The sequence below is a fragment of the Urocitellus parryii genome, chromosome 6, assembly GCF_045843805.1.
Source record: "Urocitellus parryii isolate mUroPar1 chromosome 6, mUroPar1.hap1, whole genome shotgun sequence".
NCBI lineage: Eukaryota > Metazoa > Chordata > Mammalia > Rodentia > Sciuridae > Urocitellus > Urocitellus parryii.
This window is the reverse complement of record NC_135536.1, coordinates 87,593,733-87,616,228: the sequence shown is the minus strand read 5'-3', so window position 1 is coordinate 87,616,228 and position 22,496 is coordinate 87,593,733. Positions and strand designations below refer to the sequence as shown.

The 22,496-nt window shown below is 49.7% G+C and overlaps 1 protein-coding gene across 1 annotated transcript; it reads left to right on the top strand.

The window, feature by feature from the left end:
* The first annotated feature begins 1,139 nt into the window (after positions 1-1,139).
* On the top strand, positions 1,140-22,431 carry Bmf (Bcl2 modifying factor). The gene is given in 6 exon segments (XM_026393505.2): positions 1,140-1,263; positions 1,663-1,701; positions 1,704-1,784; positions 3,896-4,192; positions 5,737-5,897; positions 18,522-22,431. Coding segments are annotated over 6 exon segments (804 nt in total). The 3' UTR covers positions 18,624-22,431.
* The last annotated feature ends 65 nt before the right edge of the window (positions 22,432-22,496 follow it).

The following is a 22,496-nucleotide window of genomic DNA, read 5'->3' as shown; positions in this document are numbered from 1 at the left end:
TTGAACCCGGGCCTTGCACAGGTTACACAAGCATGCTACAACTGAGCTACACCCACACCCCAAGCCCTTTTGAGACAAGGTCTCCCTAAGTTGCCCATACTGGCCTGAAACTTGGGATCTTCCTGCCTCAGCCTCCCCACTTAGTTGGAATGACAGTTGTGTGCACCACTGCACCAGGCTGGGCTGTTTGATCTTGTTTTCCTTATCGAAAAATTTCCCCATTCTTCAAGGCCCAACTCAAAAGCCCTGAAGCTGTCCCCAGTCTTTGCACCCTGAACTTTTCTGCATCCCTCAGCAGTCATTGTCCCTGGAATGAGCACAACTCATGCTACTACCCATTATTTCCAGGTGGACTGTAAATTTCCTGAAGGCAGGCAGGCAGTTCAGTACCTGGCATAGAGTTGGTGCTCAATAAATATTCAGTAGTCCTTAGACTCCCCTGTAGATAGTGGACGATCTATTGACGGGACGTTTTGCGCTCCTGGCAACACCAGCACTGTCTTTACATGCAGCCATATAGAGAGTTGTGTGTCAACAGTCCAAGGAGCCCCAGCCTCTCTTATGCTCTGCCAGATACTTATTTTGCCAGTGTTCTCACCCAGTAAAAAAGAGGACATAGGGGCCCGAGTTTGATTCGAATGTCATTCAAATAACAACGCCAGATACACGTGTTCTCAGGCTTTGGGGTTGTAGTTTTCTTCTGACCCGCCTGGTAGGGGGGAGGACTCTTTTCCAGTTGCTCGGGATTCACCAAGACCCGCAACTTGTACCCACGGGACACTGCCGATCGTGTCTCAAAGCTTCCGCCGCCTCAATTCCCTTTCTAGAGGTGCCCATTCGCGAAGAGAAGACAAAAAGTCACTTTGGCGCCCCCTCACCCCACCTAAGAGAACTCAGGGACTCTCTAATGCTTCTCAAGCTTGCGTTAGGAACGGAATCCACAAGGGCGACGGCGTTTCAACTGCGCTTCTGGCGGCGGTCAGAAATTTGTTCGGCCCCTTACAATGTTTCCAAGGGAAGCTTCTACATTTGTGGCTGTCCCTGGCAGCCGCCCATCCCGGGACTTGGGGCTCCACTCGCCATTGGCCAGTGTTTGGCGTGACGCGCTGGGAGGCGGGGCCTCATCAGCTGTTTGCGGGATGCCCCGAGCGGGCGTATTTTGGAAACAATACCGCGCGGTGCGCATTGGCCTCCTCCGGCGCCCGCCAGAGTCCGCAGCCGCCGCCGGCCCTGCCAGCGGCTCCCGCCTCCCGCCTCCCGCCTCCCGCCAGAGCCCGGTGAGCGACCGGGCGGCCGGGGGCTGGGCGGAGTTGGATCGCACCTCTTCGGGGAAGTGGGAGCGGAGTCTCGCTGCTCGCGGGGGCCCGGGAAGGTCTGGGCTCTGGGCAACTGGGGTGACCATGAGGAACTGGGGCGCTAGGGTGCGGGAATGAGATGCAGAACTCACATCTGGGCGCATTGCTCCAAGTGGAAACTTTGGGGTAGCATTTGGAACTCTAAGGAGTTGGGTGCAGGTGAGCAGGAGATCCTTGGGTGCACTGCTAAGCACACCTGGGCGCCTAAGAACGACCAGCCTCTGGGTCTGACTTCGGGTAGTTAGGGAGTTATGGGGTGTCCTACCTCCCTGCGGAGTCTGAAGGCTCCTCTCCTTAACAGCTGGGCTTTCCCCCTCCTTCCCAATCGAGTCTGGGCGCCAAGCCCCCAAGTGTTCATCACGCTGGACCCTGGCACAGAGCCCTGGCATCACGACTCGGAGGCTGAGACTCTCTCCTGGAGTCACCCAGGTGTGTGTGTGTGTGTGTGTGTGTGTGTGTGTGTGTGTGTGTTCGTTTGTTAGGCGGTTTTATCTGCTGTTGAGGCTGGGGGTATCTGGCTACTGCCTTCTCCTACGAAGAGGAGGAGTCTAAGTTCAGCATCCCTGTTGGAGCCCTTAGGCTCTGGGATGGCTCCAACTGGGTTTAGTTCCCTTTGCTAGGAATAAAAGATTCCCTAGCAGTATTCTGAGGAAGTGCCCTCGTCCTACATCTGGACATCACTACTCGTACTCAGGAAAGAGGTACGAGAGGGTCTCTTTACTCTTTCCCAGTTTACACTTGACCTTGCCCAGCACCCCTTTGGAGACTCCCACGGACTGGAAAGCCACCTGCAGTTCTTGGGGAGAGTGGGAGGGGTCCCTGGGGGCTTGCGGAGCCACACCCTCTGGCTGCACCTCCCCCACTGTCCAGTCTAGGCAAGAGTTGAACTTTGGGGCTTTGCTGGAAGGGGGAGGGGAGGTGATAGGCTTCAAAGGAAACACCAAGACAATGACTCCTGCTTGTGATTGGCGCTGGAGAGTCTCTTCTTAGGTTGGGATTGCCGGCCTGCAGAGAGGAGTTGGAGGGCAGGAGGGGAGCCCCTTCCAGGTGACAGCACTAGGTCCTTTCATCAGGGAACTTTGTTTCCTGTTGCTGATAATCTGAACCCTCTCCACCCACCACCCCTGACCTTGAGAAATCATGTCCAAAGATACCAGCTTTGTCATTCTAGCAGTCATTCCTCAATCTCTAGGGAAGAGGGCAGAGACAGGACCATAGGTAGCTCAGGGACTAGATGAGGTAAAGGGAAGTTTGGAGCAAGCACCTTAAAGAGATTGAGCTTGGGAAAGGCAGGATTTCTGAATTCTACTGAGATTCCTTCACTAACTCATAAGCTTGTTCTTCAAAGGCAAGACACTGGGATAGGGGGCAGAACTCTAATAGTGACAGACAAGGACAAGGACAAACTTCATCTCACCACCTCTTAACCAACCCTTCATGTGGTTGCTGCTGACTGCCCCATGGTCCCTAGGTGCTGGCACGAGCGTGTGTGTGTGTGTGTGTGTGTGTGTGTGTGTGTGTAGAGGGCTAGGTCAGAAGCTCAAGCTGCTCGGTGGCAGACTTCCATGAGCCATCAGGTGGAGCAAGAGGAACTTCTTTATCACCAAGAAACTCACATCAACAACCCAAATAGTATAGGCAGTGAGTGAGGTCACAGAGTGAGGGCCAAATTTCACTTCCTTCTATGAGACACGTTGCATCAATCTCAGGTTCAGCACAGGCAGGAATGGGAGGCTGTTCCTGAGGATTTGAAGTTGCAGAGACTAGTGAGTAGACTAAGCTGGGGGAGGCTGAACAATTTGCCAGAGGCTGGACCCAACGTAGAGGCCAGCCTAAGGTGGTCAAATACCTCTTCTCTGTTCCAGGAAAGCTGAGAGGGCAGCTGCAGTGACTAACTTGGGTCTTTATCCCCTCTCCCAGGACACACTCTCACCACACAGCAGAGTCTGTTTGTTGTGTTGTGCAAGCAGGGGGTGGAGACTTGTGTGGATGGGCAGTTGGGCGGGACTTAGCAGGTTTGGAGGGAACCTGTCTCAGGATTGCTGGCTTTTGTTTTTGCTGCTGAGCCTGGAGCTCAACTCAGACTAAGATGAGATCTTGGAGGTTACTCTTTAGGGTAGTCGTTGTGTGTGTGTGAGTTGTGAGCACTATTTGTATGGTGAGTCATGGCCCCTTCTATGCTCCCATAGTCACTTATGGAAACTAGTATTATGTATGTTTTCCCAGGCATTCTGCATGCTGCCAGTACCTGATCCTACCTCTGCTATTGCTTAAACCCTCAGAGTCAAACTTTGTGACCAGCCTAGGTCAGAAGAGATTGGGGGAATGGCTCAGGTGGTCCCTAACATTGAGGCAGTCTACATGAAGGGAGTGGATGTCACTCTTGGCAATGCTTTATTACCAGTGGTACATGTCATCAGTATCTGGCCCAACTCCCCCAAATGAGAAGGGGAAGCAAGAAAAGAAGAAGGGGGAGGAAGCCCTTCTAGGTGTGGACTGGATGGGACAGCATCTCACGTGACTACCTTGCTCCCTGACAGAGGAGATGGAGCCGCCTCAGTGTGTGGAGGAGCTGGAAGATGATGTGTTCCAGCCAGAGGATGGGGAGCCAGGGACCCAGCCTGGGAGCTTGCTCTCTGCTGACTTGTTTGCCCAGAGCCAGCTGGACTGCCCCCTCAGCAGGCTTCAGCTCTTCCCTCTCACCCACTGCTGTGGTCCTGGGCTTCGACCTACCAGCCAGGAAGACAAGGCCACTCAGACCCTCAGCCCAGCCTCCCCAAGCCAGGGTGTCATGCTGCCTTGTGGAGTGACTGAAGAACCCCAGCGACTCTTTTATGGTAGGTGCTCTTAGCCTCAGGGCTCCTCCCATAGATATTGGGGGAAAAGAGGGGACTTTCCCTTCCCAAACATGGCCTCTGCTATTTCCTTCCCCAAACTGATGAGTGGGGGTTGTTGATTCCTCGACTTTCAACCTTCTGTCTTGCTGCTTGTTATTGCTTCTCACCTGTGTTCATGCTCCCCAAAAGGCAAACTGCTTTGTCCTTCTTTTGGCTCTTTTGTGCTTTCTCCTTTTATATTTTATACACTTGAGTGTCAGCCTTTTAAATGCTGACAGTGATTCACCTTCCATAAAGTAGCTAATGCTGCCCTTGAGGGATCTGTGACTTGCTGTTGACACTCAAGAAAAAAACCCAGCCAGTTGTGGTAGGGGAAGGTTCTTGAAGGCAGAAGGTGGCCTCCAGTTGTCACTTAGGACTTTCTGTACTTGGGAGGGGAACTGGAGAAAGGGGTTGGGCCTGCCTGGGCTCAGTGCCAGCAGAGGGGCTGTTTCCAAGGCTAAATCAGACAAGACCCCTTCATTTGTGGGCCTAAATGGTTTGTTTTATGAGGACTATGCCCTTCTCTGGCAAAAGGGCAGGGTTACTATTCAGTCTTTTTTCTTCTTTTAGTACACTGGTTTTTGGAGGGAGGGTAAAGGTTCAGAGGCCATCCTGCTGTGTCTGCCCAAGCAGATTAAGGAGGCTATGCAGTTATTCTCAGAAACTGTCTGTTAGGGCACTTCTGGCAAAGCGGTTCTGGAGGGAGCCTGAGAAGTTGGATCAGGCCAGTGGCTGGGGAAGAGGGAGAAGGGGGAGAAGGCAGTTGGGCTGGCGCCCCTAGTGGAGGCTCTAGTGCCAGCACTTGGTGAGTGTCATGCTCTGGCCTTAGAGGGCTCTCCTGAGGCTGTTTCTAGAGAGGAACTTGGCTCTTCTGAGGGCCTCAGGAGTTTTCTCTGACTCACTTTTGTGTCACCACCCACTGCTATAGGTATTGAGCTGAGCTTTCTTCCACTATGCTAAAAAAATCAAGAAAAAAAGCAAAATACTTTTTGTTTTTTTTTCTTCTCTGTGTATCTTGGTTTGTTCAGCCCAGGAGCTCTGAAGAGCTTCAACCTGCTACTATGACTAATGAATTGTGGTCAAGTGTAGCTTGATAAATAAGGACAGAAGGTTGGCATGTTCATTCACACACACTACCACCCTGCCCTATGTCATGGCATTTACAGGAAGTGGAGAACTAAAGAGAAGATTGGGACCGTTCGTTTTTCTTCTCCTGGCATCAACATATTGTGTGTGTGTGCATGCAGTGGATTGAACCAGAGCCTCCATGAGCTAAGGACCACTGAACTATACCCCTATCCTCTGTGTCACTTTTCTGTGCTTGGGCAGCAGGCAAGGCAGGCTGTCCAAGCTTGGCAGAGTTCCCTGATAAAGGCAGGCAGTTCTTCTCTATTCTCATTCTAGGGTTTACCCTCAGCCCAAGTCTCGGCCAGAAAGGGCAGGCTTGGGGAGGATGCGATAGTACTGGAGAATGCTGAGATGTGGGTCCTCTCTCTTTGCAGGCAATGCTGGCTACCGGCTTCCTCTCCCTGCTAGTTTCCCTGCAGGCTTGCCCCTTGGAGAGCAGCCCCCTGAAGGTCAGTGGCAACATCGAGCAGAGGTACAGATCGCCCGAAAACTTCAGTGCATTGCAGACCAGTTCCACCGGCTTCATATGCAGCAAGTAGGCATGGGGGATGGGGAGGGGGCATGAGTCTACTGGGGCTGGGGGCCAGTGCCTGCCTCTGTTCTCTTGTCAGGAACTTGGTCTTTGCCAGGCCTGGAGGATATGTTCCAGAGTTTTGGCCTTAGCCATTGTCATTCCTATGAACTGGGTGAGCCTGACTGGATGAGCACTCTTGCCCTCATCTCTGAGCCCTAATTTGGTTTATCTGCATACTCTCAGCTCTTGCATGATCCAGAAGAGCAGAGAGATGCTGTGATCTATCCATGCCAATGGGATGGCTTTCTGCACTGTGACTTGATAGACTATCTCTTCTCCAGGGAGGGTTGGGGGCTTGTCTCTTATAGACCTGAGGGAAAGATTTTCAGGGTGCTGCAGTGAAACTGGGCAGTTGGGGGGGGGGCTGTGTGTGTGCCTGGCTGAGGTACAGAGGGAAACGGGTAATCAGGCCAGGGGATGGGGCCTGAGTGGGGGAAAGCAGTGGAACCGGTTGAAACCTGACACTTTCCAGCTGGGGAGCCACTCCTCACTGTCTGTGTCTGGGAACCCGGGCCTGGGACTCTGGAGAGTGTACCTCGGAGAGTCTCCCCAGACTGGCCGCCGGCCGGGCGCGCTTTGCCGGGTGCTTGGCCGGCAGCCTGGCACCAGCCCCGCCAGGGCGGAGCATCGCGTGTCAGCCGAGCATGTGGCAGAGTCCATCAACAAAGGCGGCGGCTGGCAGGCTCGTGCTGGAAGAACCCTCCGTGCCATGGACTGGAGGCTGCCCTGCTCAACAGCCTCTGTCTGCACTGGGTCCCCAGGCACTTAACCCTTCCTCTCCAGGCTGGTTTTTTGAGAGGTTGCCAAGGTAGAGAGAGGAGCCCCAGACTGGATCCGTGTTGGTACAGCCACTGCTGAAGCAAAGCCACACCACCTGTAAATGAATACATTTCCTATCTCTGGGGCTTTGTCCAGTCCCAGCAGGCTCTGTGTGTGTGTGTGTGTGTGTATGCCTGTGGCCATGTGTCTGTCTGGATCAAGGAAATAAATAGCTACCATGATTGGACAGACCCTGAGTTTAGATGGGTAACTTCAGGTGACCAGAAGAATTATTGGTAATAGTAAGGACCAAATCGTTAGCAGCCCAAGGGGGAAAAGGAATTGACTTGGGGGTTTCTTGAGAACAAGTTATTGAGGGTTAGATATAGTTATGCCCTCTGCCAAGGAGTGGTGTTTTGTTTTGTTTTGTTCTTGTGGTACTGGGGTTTGAACTCAGGGCCTCATCCAAGGATCCAACACACACATTTTTGGCGGGGGCCATACAGGGTACTGGGGATTGAACCCAGGCATACACTACCACTGAGCTATACCCCCAGGCTTTAAAAAAAAATCTTTATATTTATTTATTTATTTTTATGTGGAGCTGAGGATCAAACCCAGGGCCCGCGCATGCAAGGCAAGTGCTCCACCACTGAGCTACAACCCCAGCACCTCCCCAGGCCTTTTTATTTTATATTTTAAGGCAAGGTCTTGCCAAGTTGCCCAGGATGACCTCAAACTTGGAAGATCAGTCTCAACCTCCAGAATAGCTTGTATTTATAGGTGTTCACCAACATGCCCAGCTTCTACCCCTTAAATTTTTTTTTCTTCTGAGATAGGGTCTTCCTAAGTTGCTTAGGCTGGCCTTGAACGTGTGATCCTCCAGCTTCTGCCTCCTGAATAGCTGGGATTATAGGTGTGCCAAGGAGTTCTGAGGGAAATTTGGGGCTAGACTTGGTCTTGGTAGGTTATCTCAGCCCTTAGTGATCAGGAAGCAAAGGCAGCCCTGTGCTTAGATTATAAGGCAGCCTGGCTACCTCCTCTAGCCCTAGTTCCAGGTTCCAGTCCCTATTCCCTCCTTTGATTGTTTTGTGGAAACTTGGCTTAGAATTTCCCCTTCAGTCTATGTGTGGACTCCCTCTGATTCTTGCTTTTAGTCTCTTGGCCTCTTTCCTGCCCATTCACTCCACCCTGGTTGTACAGGCCCAAAGCTGAGCCCAGCTCATAGCTTCTGGTCCTGGTACCAGTGTGGGTAGGAGGATACAGTGGCCATGGACATCTGGAAGGCAGCTCATGTGATTCACAGTAATCTGACCTCTTTCAACAGTACACTGGTGAGCCCTGATAACCTTAGGAGCAGGCTGGTAGGTCTCTCTTACCCAGCTGGACCCTGGTGTAGGAAAAGGAGGCCCTTATCCTGAGGTCTGACCCTGCTTTTTGCTGGCATTGTTTCTCCCAGTTCAGGGCTGCTTCTTTGAAGGTGCAGGTCAGTTCCAGAGAGAGTGCTGTCCTCTCAGCCAGAACCATCCCAGCTGAGGAGAAGGAAAATGGGTGAAGAACTGTATGAGGGTTTCCCCTGCCCTGTACCTCGCCTCACACTGGCTCTCAAGTTCCTCATAGTCTGTATTTCTGTGAGCTCCCTTGGCCAGAAAGTCTGAGCCTCAAGACTGGACAGTAAGGCTTTTCTAGGCCAAAGACCTGGTTTCCCCCAATTTTCCATTACAAAGAAATAGGCTTTTTGTCTTCTCCTAGGAGAATTCTCCCAGGTCCTCTTACTTTTAACCCTCTCCTTCCCACTAAGGACTGGGGTGATAGCCACAGGCAGGTGGAGCACTAGCACTCTGAGACCTTTTAGCAGCTGGGCCCTTTTAAGTTAATCATTTTCTGAACTTGATTCTTTTGAAAACTATGATATGATATATCATATCTAGAAAGTATCGTTATTACTCTTACATTTTGATCCTTTATCTTTTTTCCCCTATTTCCTTTCCTCATTTTTGCAGGCAGAGACACTGAGGCACGGGGAAGCCAGTTGTTGAAGATTAACTCTCTAGGCTTCAGGTACAAAGTCAGAAGGCCCGGTTTAAATAACAGCTCTGCCATCTACTAGCCTTCAGGAAGTCACTGGCCTTGCTGAACCAATTTCCTTTTCTGTGAATTAGAGCTAAAATCACAGAATTTTATTGAAGATTAAGTGAGAAAACACCTATGAAAGTTTGGGGCACATAGTAGATATCCTTGAATTGCTTGTTTCTTTCTGTCTATAATCCTGATCACTCCCTACCTTCATTCTTTTTGGTTCACAGTTCATTTCCCCCTCTACCTGCCAAGCTGATCCCTGAGCAGAGCTGCCCTCCCTCAACACCACTCCCTCCACCTGCCCTATCCAGAGAAATCAGTGTCCAAGCTGCTTGGTTATGAATCTTGGCCTCATCGCTTTTTCCTCTGAGAATGAGTTATTCCCTATTGTTGTAGACTGAATTTGGAGACCTGAGAGGGGTTACCCAACAGGCAGCAAGAGGTTAAGGAAGCCCAACCACCTCCTTTCCCCCCAGATCTAGGACAGTGTCATGGGACCAGATAATGGCCATTGGACATCAGTCTTATAGGAAGTGTGAACTCCATTTTGTCTCTGGTTATTAGATACCAGTTATTCTTTTTTGTCTGCACCAGGGGAAACCTCCCTTGGAGATATGGAACAGAGGAAGAGAGCATGTTGATGAAGTAGGTTGGTATTATAGCAAATTGGAGTGTATCAACATGATCTCAGATGAAACAGATTCAAGATTCCCCTGGGTGTCAGTTGATACATGCCTTGCAACTTCTAAGTATGTTTCCTGAGGAGTGTTCATAGTGGAAGGCTAGACTGGTTACCCAAGTGATTGGTTCAGGGTAGCTCCTCTGGACCTACAAGAAGAATCTAGAGGCAAAAATCTCTTAGGGTTTCCGAAGCAGTGAGAGAGTTAGAGACAATATGTGTGGAGATCAACATTTTCTAGTTTTGCCACATGTCCTGCTTCCTTTAGCTGCATCAGGAGGGAAGGTTCCTCAATTTGTTCCTCTTGGGCTGACAGGCTACAATAGGGATTTCTGGAGTTTTGCTGACAGCAAGGAACTTCCACCTGGGTTTTGTGAAGGTGGTATCTGAGTGTTCCCATGTCCATCCAGTTTTTGCATGGAAGAAGGAGGCAGAGATTTCCTTCCTAAGAGCTCAACAGACTTCCCTGACTAGAAAGTCTGAGCCTCAGTTTCTTTTCATTCTTCATCCTGTGATCTCCAGCATGGGTCTAGAGAGAGAGACAGGAACTGATTTCCCTCCCTTTGGGAAAGTTTCCTGTCCTAGTGCCCCATCTTGAAATCTGTGATGATATTTCTGGGCAATGTTAAGAGGACATGAATCCTTGAAAAAGTAACTGAGTTAGGTCAGTGAGTGAGTAAAGCTACAAGAGGATTGGAATTCTTCAGACTGGAAATGACTTTTTCACTTGGACCAGGAGTGGCTCCATTCAGAAAAATTAGATTCGGAAATTCCCCAAATAGTAATTAGACTTTTTGGAAAATGAAATCCAAGAAAACTTTCAGCCACTCAGTTGAAACCATCTTCAGTTGTGATATCACAGGAAGGATCCAGGACTTGTAGGCAGGGCTAGATCTGGGCTAAAATCCCAGCTTTGCCACTTAAACATTCTGTCTTAACAGGCAAATCACTTAACCCCTCCAAACCTCCGGTGCCAATGCTTACCTTGCAGAGTTGCTGTGAAAGGTCTTTGGGAACTGAAATGCAAATGACTAGGGCTGGGGATATAGCTCATTTGGTAAAGCACCTGCCTAGCATGTGTAAGGTCCTAGTTCAGTCCCCAGCACTTCAAGCAACAACAACAACAAAAAAACTATTAAAGAATAGACAAATTGAACTCTTAGAAATATGTTAAAAGATGAGTTTGGGAGTTTTACTTGGACCTGGCTTTATAGTTCTTGGAAGCTGTCTTGGATGTTGTTACCCAAGTTGGTGTTTGTATGGTTCATTAACTGGCCGCATCTCTGCCTAGCAACCTTCATTCTTTGTTCAGGGCGCCCCTGACTGGATGTTCTCCATGTTGGTAAGTGATTTTATGGAGGTCAGGTCCGTGGCTAAAGAGGTTGCTGGGGCTCTAGATGGGACAGTCCTGGGCAGGATCCCCAGAAATTTGCCCTTTTTACTCTAGTAAGAAGTGCCCCTAGGACACCAGTCTCAGGAATGCGAGGTCTATCCTGGACAGTGCTGAGGTACAGTGAGGCTGGGGCAGGGTTATGGAGAGCAGGCGTGCGTGAGAGCTGCTGCCGGGGCTTGGGGGCCCTGTTTGCTCTGTGGCTGGCTCTGTTTATATCACTTGCTATATTTAGCTTCTGAGTCATCAGCGTGGCAGACTAGAGGCTGAGTTCCCCACACACTCTGCACCTGACTGCTCTCCCTTCCAGGAGAAGGGCCTTGTAGTTCCGGACAGTTCATCCCTCTCTGCCCACCAAGGCAGACAGTGGGGATAGGGTTGATCCAAGTCTGGCAGCCAAGAGGGCATGTTCCATGACCAGCACAAGAACAGTCAGCATGTGTGCTGAGGGGAGGGTTCCAACCTTTATCCCCACCAGTTTGCCTTGTCCTGTCTAGAGAACTGACCCCAGACGGGATGAGAACAGCCAGCTGCCAAGGCCTCAACTTGGTAGTCAGTTTGCCCTCCTTTTTGACCAGGGCACACAACACTGTTCCAAGACACAAAACACTTTCCTCCTGAACTCTTATTCCTCCTAAAGTTGCCCAGTCTTCTGATGGAGCTGCTCTGAGACTGAGGGAAACAAAATACAAAGCAGTTCTGGGGGAAACTGGGTAAGGGTCTCAGTACTTCCTACGTCTAGGCTGTGGAGGTATAGAACAAGGGTCTGGGGACTGGAGTGGTGCAGCACAGTGCTGCCCCCCACCCTTCCCTCATCTCCCAATAGCTGGAGCCAGACCACTCCAGTAATGCTGTAGAAAGCCCTTCTGTCTGCAACTGAGAGCAGGGCCCCCAGGTTGCCCTTTCTTCCTTGGAGAAATGATTGACATTGGGATGGTGGCTTCAACATCTTGTTAGCACTGCTGGCTGGGCTGAGGAAGCTCTTGGCAAGGAGTGTTTTATTCCTCTTCCATTTTGCCACATTGCTAGTTACTTGGGTGTCTAGGTCAGAGGCAGTCTGGAGCAGAGGGCCCCCTGGGCCCACAGGTTTCCCCCTGGTTGTCAGAAGTCCTGGCTCAGCGTGGCAGCCTGGGATTCAGAGCCTAATTGCCTCTGGCTACTGTGGCCATTCCAAGTGGTAAGTTCTGGATTTCCCCAGGATTTCATCAGTCTGTTCAGGGTGGTGCTCCTGAGGCTGGCCCTGTGAGCAAAGTGTGTCCAGGGAAGTGCCTGGCAAGATAAAGTGGATACCAGGTTTTCCTTGTGCTCACCAGGAAAAGGCACTCTACCCAGGGCTTAATTTAACATTTTCTCCATAATCACTAGAGCCCCTTATTCCTGTTTTATAGGAAACTGAGACTCAGAGAAGTGAAGTAGCATGCCTAAGTTACCCCGTAAGTGGCAGAGCCAGGACCCATACAGACTTGATTGATTCTACAACCATGATATTCCCATCTCCCCATACCTGCTTCTCAGCAGACTTGCCAGGAAGCAAGAATACAATGGAGCTCTCATTTATTGCCCCAAGCCATCCTCCCTCAGATAATACTTAGTTCTGTGTTCTTGCTTTCTTCCCCATCTGATTGTAAAATAATTGAGAATGAGGTTTATATCTGAATCATCTGGATCCCTCATAGCTCTAGCTCAGTTGGGTGCTTGATCAAAGCCTGCTAGACTGAACAAAAACATCTTCCCAACTTCTCCCAAGTGGAATTTTCCCAGAGTTGCCCTGATCCTGTTCCTGTTATCAGCTACAAGGCTCTTTCCTTCAGCCTTGATCTGGAGGGATTTCGGGTGTGACAGGGGAAAGGGAAGAGGTAGGAAAACTTGACTTCATAGAGTGCAGATCCCCTTGTGAAGTAGAGTGTGTACAGTTCTGCATTTTGAAGAAAATGAGGGTGGTTTCAGAACACAGTCTGAAGTTCTGATTTTATACCAGTCTTGCTTTATTTCTGTTTGATCTTCAGCTAGCTCTGCCTCTGAGAGGTTTATTTTTTTCTGGTCTACAGCATCCTTTCTAAATAGTTAATGGTCTGGAAAGGATGTCTTTAAACATACCAGGGGAGCAATTCAGGAGTGATTCTCCTTGAAAAGGAAATACTGTATTCATGATGTGAATAAATAGGTGGAGTATTTTAGCAAAAGAGCATGGTTTTGGAGTCAGAAGCCAGGGGTTTGAATAACTTACTTAACCCATGTGGGGTGACTTTTGGAGCCTTTTCTTATCCATCTGTAATATGGGGTCCATACTGCCTTCCCTTCCTATGTCCCAGATCCTTGTGGGGATCAAATGAGAAGATAGGAAAGCACTCTTGTCCTAAGATGGTATAATTTGCTGTTTGGTAAATTTGCATTTTGTGTGTAAGGTCCTTTTTAAACGGTGTGCAGCTTGGATCTGCTTTTTCCTGATTCTTTGGGTGACTTAGCTCTGCTGGAGCATCTGGAACACCGGTGACACATGAAGCCCCCAGAGGGTGTGAATTGGATCTGAATGGGAGAGGCAAAAGAAGATTCTTATCCAGGGAGGCCCTGGAACACACTTTGTGCTAAATGTGCAGACCGTGTGGGATGAACAGAGGTTGATTTGTGTAATCCAACCTTGTCAGATACCACAGCCAACTCTTTTTTTTCCCCCTTAACCCTTTTACTAGTGGGCCTCTACCAGGGGAGAGGCCATGGCTATCATATAAAATGCATCTTTTGACCTGGCCAGACATCAGTTGTTCCTGGCCTCACACAAATGCGTTATCCTGCAGGGCTGACTCTTCTGCAGTCTGTGCAGCAGGCGCCTGTTGAGTACCTACAATGTGTCCTCCATGTTACCCACTATATGGGGTGAGAGATGGAGTGTTAGGTTGTAGTGCTTTGTACACACTAAGGATTTAAACACTTGTCAATGGATGCCTACATCCCCTGACCACAGCAGGAAAGCGAGGCTGAGCCAGAGAAGACCTGTGGGTCCCTGGTACCTGCTTAGGCTCTCTTAGCTGAGGAAAAGACATTTTGTATGTGAGTGGTACTGGAGATGGAACCCAAGACCTCTCACAAGCTATTCAAACCACATCCTCAGCCCTTTTTACCTTGAGAAAGGGTCTCCCTAAGTTTCCCAGGCTGACCTCCAACTTGCGGATGCTACTGCTTCAGTCTCCTGGGTAGTTGGAATTGCAGGTGTGTACTGCCATACCTGGCTTGAGGACAACTATTTTATCCCCCATGATTGGCCTCTTCCCAGGGGTATTCTTTCTATTCTTTCCCTCTATGCCTTGGTGTTAGGCTCTGTGTGAGTTTTGAGGACTCAGAGGAAGCTTTCTGTCCCCTACCCCCAGCCTCCTGCCTCTGGGCCATCCTGACTGTGCATTCTGGGAACCCCCTTCTGTGAGGGGCACTCATGCTGATGTGAAAGATCCAGACCTTACTCCAGGTGTTTGTCCTCATTGATCTCAGATTGTGTGCTGGGCACCATGCCACATACCCGAATCAGAAGCTGAGCACACTCTTTCCTGGTTCCCCCTTCCTTCTCCCTTCTTCTCCACGACCTCCTCTGGAAGGACTCATTCTCTCTGGTGTTTTGGTATCTTTGTATCCTTCATCCTGTTAGGTGAAGGCTGATTTCCTTCCTCCTTACTGTTTTTCTCTCTGGCCTCCCTTCAAGTCCTTTTTATTTTCTTTCTAATCAGGTTCTTTTGTTCAACTTTTAAAAAATATTTTATTAATTGTTGTTCTTTGTCATCAGCGCATTCTTTGATTCTCTTGGTGCGAGGCAGCTTGGTTTCCTTTGGGGGGCTGCTCTGTGGCAGGAGATGGCCAAGAGGGGTATGTACAATACTGCTTGTGCCCAGGGAGGCTCCTGGGTCTGTGATTGGGTCTCCAGGCCCACCCAGGACCTACCAGGCCAACAGGATCCATTCATTGGCACTCTGCATTATAATCCTGAAGGTAATCATGATGACAAATTCCTTAACGTTGGAAAGCACCTTGGTGGTTTCCAAAGACTTGACTGTGGCCTGGCTGGCAAAGCCACCTAGATAGGACTCAGCTCCAGCTTTGTCTCTAGGGCAAGGCATTACTTTGTTGGAAAGATTTAAAAGGGAATGAAGAAGATGTTCCATTTTGAAGTGTTTTCTTCTAGGCTGTAGGATTATAAGCAATTTTAACTCCCCCTCTGCAATTTTCAATATTTTTAAATTTTTCTACAATCAGCACATATTGCTTTTATGATTAAAATATGCAATGAATGTTACTTCTTTTTTTGTTTTGTTTTTAATTTTTAATTTTTTTGGTCTTGGAGATTGAACCCAGGGTCACTTTACCACAGAGCTACATCCCCAGGCCTTTGTGTTTTTTATTTTGAAACAGGGTCTTGCTAAGTTGCTGAAGATCTCGCTAAGTTGTCCAGGCTGGCCTCAAACTTGTGATCCTCCTGCATCCTCAGTTCCTGGTATTACAGATGTGTGCCACCGCAACTGGCATTACTTCTGATTTTTAAAATGTCACTCAGGGAGCTTGTTCAATGTACAAATCACTGGGCCCCTTTCCTGGAGAGTGACCCTGGTGGTCTGGGTAGGACCTATAATAGTACCTCAGCTGGTTTGTGAGTTTGGAAACCATGAATCTTACAGGATACCTGCAGTTTCCTTTTGAATCAAGTGAGTTCTAACAAATAGTCAGTGGGAGGTAACAGCTTAAAGCAAGGCCCTCTGATTCCTGGCCTGAGGACTGTCACAGGTGGAGGCATAGAAGCAAGTTCTTCCCAAAGGCTGGCCTGCGTGGCCAACTCCTACGTCTGCATCTTCTAGTGTCCCCACAAACTTCAGCCTACTGTATTACAGCACTTACTGGCCCACAGTTGCTTCTGGTTCTCCAAACTCCTTCAAAGGATGGGGGTAAGGGTGTTGCCTTTCTCATCCCCAGAGACATGAAGACCCAGGAAGTTATCATGTAGCAGGTGGCCTCCATTAGTGGAATATGGGAGAAACTGAGGCACACAGAGATGGGATTTGTCCAGACCTCAAATCTCTTTCCCTTGGCTATTCAGCTGTTTTGAGATGATCCAGTAAAGGAAAGGATAGAAGATCTGCTTTGGTGTAAGATAGATGATGGCACTTGGAGCAGAGTGATAATAGGTAGGGATATTGCTCTAGTGATGGATGGTCTAGATTCAATCCTGTCCCTATTATTTAGTAGGTATGGCGTGTTTAAGATACCTAACTCTCTGGTTATCTCATCTGTAATGGTTGGTAATATATACCAGTTTCATCAGGTCTTTATAGGACCAGATGTGTACAGAGGAGTGTTTCTCATACGAAAGTATGCCTCAGAATGCGTGGGTATCTTGTTTAAAATGCACATTCTGGGGTTGGGGATATAGCTCAGTTGGTAGAGTGCTTGCCTTGCATGTATACAAGGCCCTGGGTTCAATCCCCAGCACCACAGGGGGAAAAAATGCACATTCTGATCCAGCGGGCCTGTTCTAGTAAGCTCCCAGATATTACCAAGGTTGCTGGCCCATGGACCATGGTTTTTTTTTTTTTTTTTTTTTTTTGGTACTGGGAATTGAATCTGGAGTGCTCTATCACCAAGCTACCCCCAGCTCTTTTCTGTTTTTTATTTGGAGACAGAGTCTTGCTAAATTGCTAAGGCTGGCCTTGACTTTGGGATTCTTCTGTCTCTGCCTCCTGAGTCACTTAGAACTACAGGCGTGCACCATCGTGGCCAACCATGAACCACACTTTGAGAAGCAGGGATGTAGAGCACTCAGCGCAAAGCCTGGTACACAGTCCATGTCACTGTTACAGTTACAGTCATGGTTATTACTGCTACTCAGCCTTTTCAAACAGGCACCTGAGGAGCAAGAATGCCAGCAGACTGGCCTCTCCAGGGATCTGTCTTTTCCTGGATTCTCCTTCTGTTCCACCACATGACCTTTGCACCTGTCCTGAGCAGCAGCTGGGGAGGGGATACAGGAGGAAGGGGTCCTCTGCCCAGCTGCTATAGGCCCGAGTTCCAGGTTTGCAGCTGAGTCCATTTTCACGCTGCTTTACTCCAACCAGATTTTGTTAAGCCGGGTGTGTTTCCTCTTTTTACTCATCTTTGTTTACAAAACACGAGGAAGCTATCAGTCTCCCAGCCACCTGCCAGGCCTCTCTGTGGCACACCCCACTTCCCTTCCCCTGAGAGCAGGCGCTGTGCCTCCACTTGCTGGGTTGTTTTCCAGTGTCTTTTCTGCAGGGGAAAGAGGAATGTTCTAGCCATGGATGTGAGGTGTTCTCTGTTCACCTGGGTTGTCAGAGCCCTGAGGTCAGCCTCAGTGGACACCACTTTTATATGAGTCTAAGCAGGGAGAAGGGAAGCCTCTTCATGGTTCCCTGGGGAAAGATCAGGGAGACTGGGACTGGACATAACTTCAGACTCTGGGAGTCTGGGAAACCTGGGCTCAACGTTCCAGTTATCACATTGGCTTCTTCTATCTTTTTCTCATCTGACCAGAAATTGCCTGATGGGGACCAGTGGTAGTTGTGGCTAAAGACTGTCTAAGAGAGGGCTCCAGCTCCCCTGGACTCTTCACATAAACTTGCTTGCAGACTGGGTCATCTAAGGAATCTAAGGCCAGCCTGTGCTGGCCCCTTTCTGCATATTACGTTTTTATTCCCCTGTCCACTGAGAACCCTGTGGAGAGGCCCCAGCCCGGTCCTCCTCCCCTGGTAGACAAGGAGAGAACAAAGACTGCCTCTTCCAGCACCCCCCTTATCCCCTCTGGGCCTCTGCTGGCCCCTGGGAAGTGGTACCTGTATGGATAGGACACTAGCCACAAACCTGTGAGCCACTGACCCTTGAACTTTGCCCCCAACTTCTCAGCCTGACAGTAGGACCTGGGATAACCTCCAGAGCGTGGTGTGCATTCTTTGTTTTTGTTTTGTTTTCAAGTATGTTCTTGCTTAACGTTTAATTGGCTCCAGTCAGTAGGAAAGCGCTCCAAGAGGGATTATTTATGGCTTACTGTCAAGAGCAGCTATAAAAAGGGCAGCACGGAGCTGGAGATGCTGGGAAGGGGGAGAGGGCGGACACACAAGTGTGTGTCTGTGTGTGTGTGTGTGTTTGCACTGGATGAAATCAGATTTTTGCTGCCTCAGCAGTGTGGTTTAAATTGAAGATTAACCCTTTGACCTTCACAGTGTCAAATCACTTGCAGATGGAGGCTCCCCCCCTTCTTTCTCCCCTTGTTCTCTGTGTTACTTTAGAGTAGGGGTGGGGGGGCACTTCTTCTCTTTCTCTCTGAAGCAAGTTTGTTGTTCATGCAGCTGAGGTTTTGGGGGCTCAAGAGCCAAACTGATTAAAAGCAGCACTTGGCTAAACTCTGGAAAATCCTGCAAGCAGGGGAAAGAGTCTAATCCTCTTGTGCACAGTGCACATAGAGCCAGTATTTTCTTTTGAATGTTAAAACTGTAATTGTTTTTGGAGAACCCAACCATCTCCTCCTCATCCCCAGTCTGTCCACCCCCCCCCCCGCCCCCGCTCTTCCTCCAGTTTGCTGGACTGTTGGGATTAAAGTGCGGCCCTGAGGCATGGAGATCTGAACTTTTATTGGAAATGGTCTAGGTGGTGTTTGGCAGTTATGGTGATTTTTTTTTCCCCCTTTCAGCACCAGCAGAACCGAAATCGTGTGTGGTGGCAGATTCTCCTCTTCCTGCACAACCTGGCCTTAAATGGAGATGAGAACAGGGACCGGGCAGGTCCTAGGTGAGGCTGGGCTGCCTGCTTCGCATGGGGCACCAGGAATGCAGTCTGGAGCAGAAGGACGTCGGGAAGGACCGACACTGTGTCTTGTGAAGTTGTTTTTGTTATTTTTAAGTTTTTCCTCTATGTGTACATATGACATACCCCATCCGGACCTTCTGTCCCTATTCAGGGCCTTGACCTTGAATGGGGACCTTTGTCAAACACTGTTGATGGAGAGGCTCGTGTGTCTGTGATGCTGGGAACTCCCAAGGGCTCTGACAAGTAGATTCTTCACTCAGAGTTATCAGAGATGACCAGTTAGTGGACTATTCTCCAGGAACTCAGTTAAGAAGTAGGACGCTAGATTAGACCTCCAGTTCCACCAACCTATCAGCCTTCCATCATGCATGGGAGCCTTGTTCCTCATGGTCATACTGTTCTAACCCAACAGGGCCTTGGCCAGGGCCTTTCCAGCTATGGACGGCAATGTCACTAGTCCAGCCAGCCGGCTCCACATCTGGGTTCTTATTGGGCCCAGCCAGTGTCCACCCTGAGGACTCAGGGATTCTTGCCCCAGAACTTGTCCCCTCCATCAGACTCAGGGAGGGTTGAGCTTCTCCAAGGACTCCTTGAAGGTGCTGCAGAATGAACCAAGCATTTTGACCTCAGATCTGATTTGATCCTACTTGGAGGCTCCAGGATTGGTCCTGAGGCACAGAACCACTGCTACTTCTACTGCCTGGGTGTCAGCCACAGATGGGCCCAGCAACCAGTCAACTTGCTGTGCCCAGCGGCCTGTGCCTTTGTCAGCTCTGTTTTCCAAAGACCCTGCCAACTGGACTGTATTCCATCAAATATCAGCACTGTGGCACAAAAAGGGGCAGGTTTTCAGTGGGGCTGGGAAATGTGGCAGCCATCCCACAGATAAAAGCTCCAGAGGCCCCAGACCCCTTGGTTTCCTTGGAAACAACATACCTCCTCCCCCTCATCCCCATTCCTTTTTCACACCTAGTGGGATAGAGGAAAAAGCCAGGACAAGTGGCTTTGTCAGTGAAAAGTGACTTTTAGAGTCATAGACAGTGATCAGAGTGTGGAACTGTCAAAGCTGGGTACACATTTCCTGTCTTCCTTCAGCTTCCAGCCAAGCCAGGAGGGCAAGCTCTGGAACTCAGCAGGATCACAGCTGCCTCTGAACTTCTTCCCTTCTCTCCCTGCTGTGGCACTAATGGAGGGAATTTAAAGCAGCTGGTCTGGCAGCTCTGATAGCAGACACAGGGAATCTGTTAACCTAGAAATTAAATTATAATTTTTGCATGTGTAAGAGAAGACAACATTGGTGCTAAAGTTAAAGCAAGACCTAAAGAAAGGATGACTTCCCTGGGCATAGAAGACCCCATGACAACTCAAGAATACTGGTGGAGTCCAGAGTAGACTCTCAAATCTGAACGAGCCCAAGCTCCTCTAGTTCTGCAGAGAAGAGATACTCAGTACTGTTGAAGGACAACTGATCTTCTGGATGTACAGTTGGGCGGGTTGTTCACTGTGCAAGGGCACCTGCAGAGGGAGCTGATAGAGGCTGAAATCCAGCCTATACTCTGCTCTCTAACCTGTGTGCTCTGATGTGGGGCTGCATCTGCTCAGAGTTAGGGGTGCCTTTCCTAATTTGCACAAAGGTACTGAATGCACTCACAGTGGTCCTGAGAGGGACCTCATGACTGTGTGTATAAGCCTCTGTTATGTTCTGCTCAGATGATCTGGAGATATTACCTCTTCTTGGCCAGGATCATTTTCTCAGGGTGTGTACCATGGTTTGTCTGCTAAGAAGATTGGTTCCTGCTTATAAGGAGCCCAGGGAATGGATAAGAGGACATGCTGGCCATTGTGAAATCTAGCCTTCTCTGCATGTCTCCATACTGTTTTGTGACATGTATAGGACATACGTTGTTTTCCCCCCCTGAATCAAGGCTGTGACAGGCAGGCTGCTTGAGTAGTACACACACACACACACACACACACACACACACACACACACACAGGATTATTTACACCTGCAGCTTTTAACCCCTCTTGGCAGATTTCCACCTGAGCTAAGAGAAACAATGTCCAGACTTGGTGCTGAGGCCAGACCATCAGCTTCAGACCTGGCCATGCCCAGGCTGGATGCCTGGTGGCCTGTCCTGAGAACTGAGCCGAGTTTGACAAGTCCACCTGAACATCAAGCCAGGCAGACATTGGTCTCACTGTGTGGTCTCCATCTAAGCCATGCCAGGAATGCCCTCACTATCCTAGGCAGCCAGGGCAAAATTTAAACCCCCTTTTATTTCCCCTGCCTCTCAAAAATCCCAAACTAGAATGGGGATGTGGCTTAGTGAGATGAGGGAGGCCCCTGAGGGGGGGCGGAATATATAAATAGGTTCCTCCTGGCTGGCTGGCTTAGTAACCCGGACTGGCCTCTTTTCCTCTCCTAGAGAATTGGCTTTATATTCCCCAAGTCCAGCCTTAGGAGATGCCCCTTGCCTGGGCCCCTCTGGCTCCATCCCCCACCCCAAGAGCCTAACAGTCTCTAGTGAGGGGGTAAGGTTTTAGAGGGAGGGAGAGTCGACCTGGGTCCTGACCTGTAAGGCTGAAGGCAAGTGGGACTTTTGTGGAGTGCTAAGGGTGGGGGCGGGAGAGGGGCTGGAAACCTCTTCAGTGTGGAAATGCCTTGGAGGGAGGGAAGTCTAATATTCAGGGTCCAAACAGCCCCTCTAATTCAGAACCCCCAGGAGGAGTTTCTAGAAGGCTGTGCACAGATGGAGATGGGGGAGGCCAGACGCTAACTCCCTGGGTGAGGTTGCAGGACTCAGCTTGGACTGCCTTGCCTGCTTCAGAGACTGGGCCGCTGCAGAGCTGCCCCTGGTTGCCTTTTCTTGCTCCATCTGAGGTAGAAAGATCACCTCTCAGTGACATCCCTCGCCCCGGCCCCAGGGGAGCGGGTTGATAGCCAGAGCTACAAGACAAGGTTATTTGGAGGGCTGACCTGTCTTGCTGCCTCTGGCATTTCAGCTGGTGCCAGGGCATGACAAGGAGGGGGTCATTTAGGATGATCCAGCCAGGGACCCTGTCAGCCTAAAGCTTTTGAGAAAACGAAGCCACGATCACTGTTCTAACCAGCAAGGAACACACTACCCCAATGAGAGCTTTTCTGGGGGCTTGATGGGGAGGCAAGGAAGGGAGAATGCAGAGTAGCACAAGTCCTCAGTCACTGCAGCTCTTCTGGGCTTCTGCAAATTAGTGCTATTGCAGCCAGCCCTGGCTGGAGAAAGCTGCAGAGTCTCTACTCTGTGTAAAGATGAGGACCCTTGGAGGCAGGCCATTCTGGCCAGATACCTGGCAGGAAGGAGTTAACTCATCAACCTTCAAAGCTCCCTGGGGTTACCCTGGGGACTGAGCCTTGAGAGAACCCCAGAGAAAGCCGAGTTCCCCATAGCTGGGCCAGCCTCCTCCAAAGGTGCTGTGCATATGTTGGGCCCCAGCTGGCACCCCTTTCAGTGTGCAGATGACAGTGCCTTTCCCCAATCTGGGAGCATTGCCTAGGGGTCCACCCCATCCCTGGATCCACAGGGACTGTCAGGGGGAGACCCAGTGAGATGTAGCATTTTATTCATCCCCAGGTAGTTGCCCTGGGGTCTGGGCACTCTGCTCTGAGGAGGGGAAAAGAGAGGGGTACCTGTTATTTTTTAACTTGTACAGAGCATCTGACTTTCTGTTCTTCACATGCATATATGTGTTTGTGTGTATATCTTTTTCCTTCATCAATTGGTACCATTTTTAATAAAACCATTTAAAGCAAAGCTGGTCTTTCTTTTTTGAGATGTGGTAAAATGCAAGCGGATACCAAGTGTGGTGGTACACACCT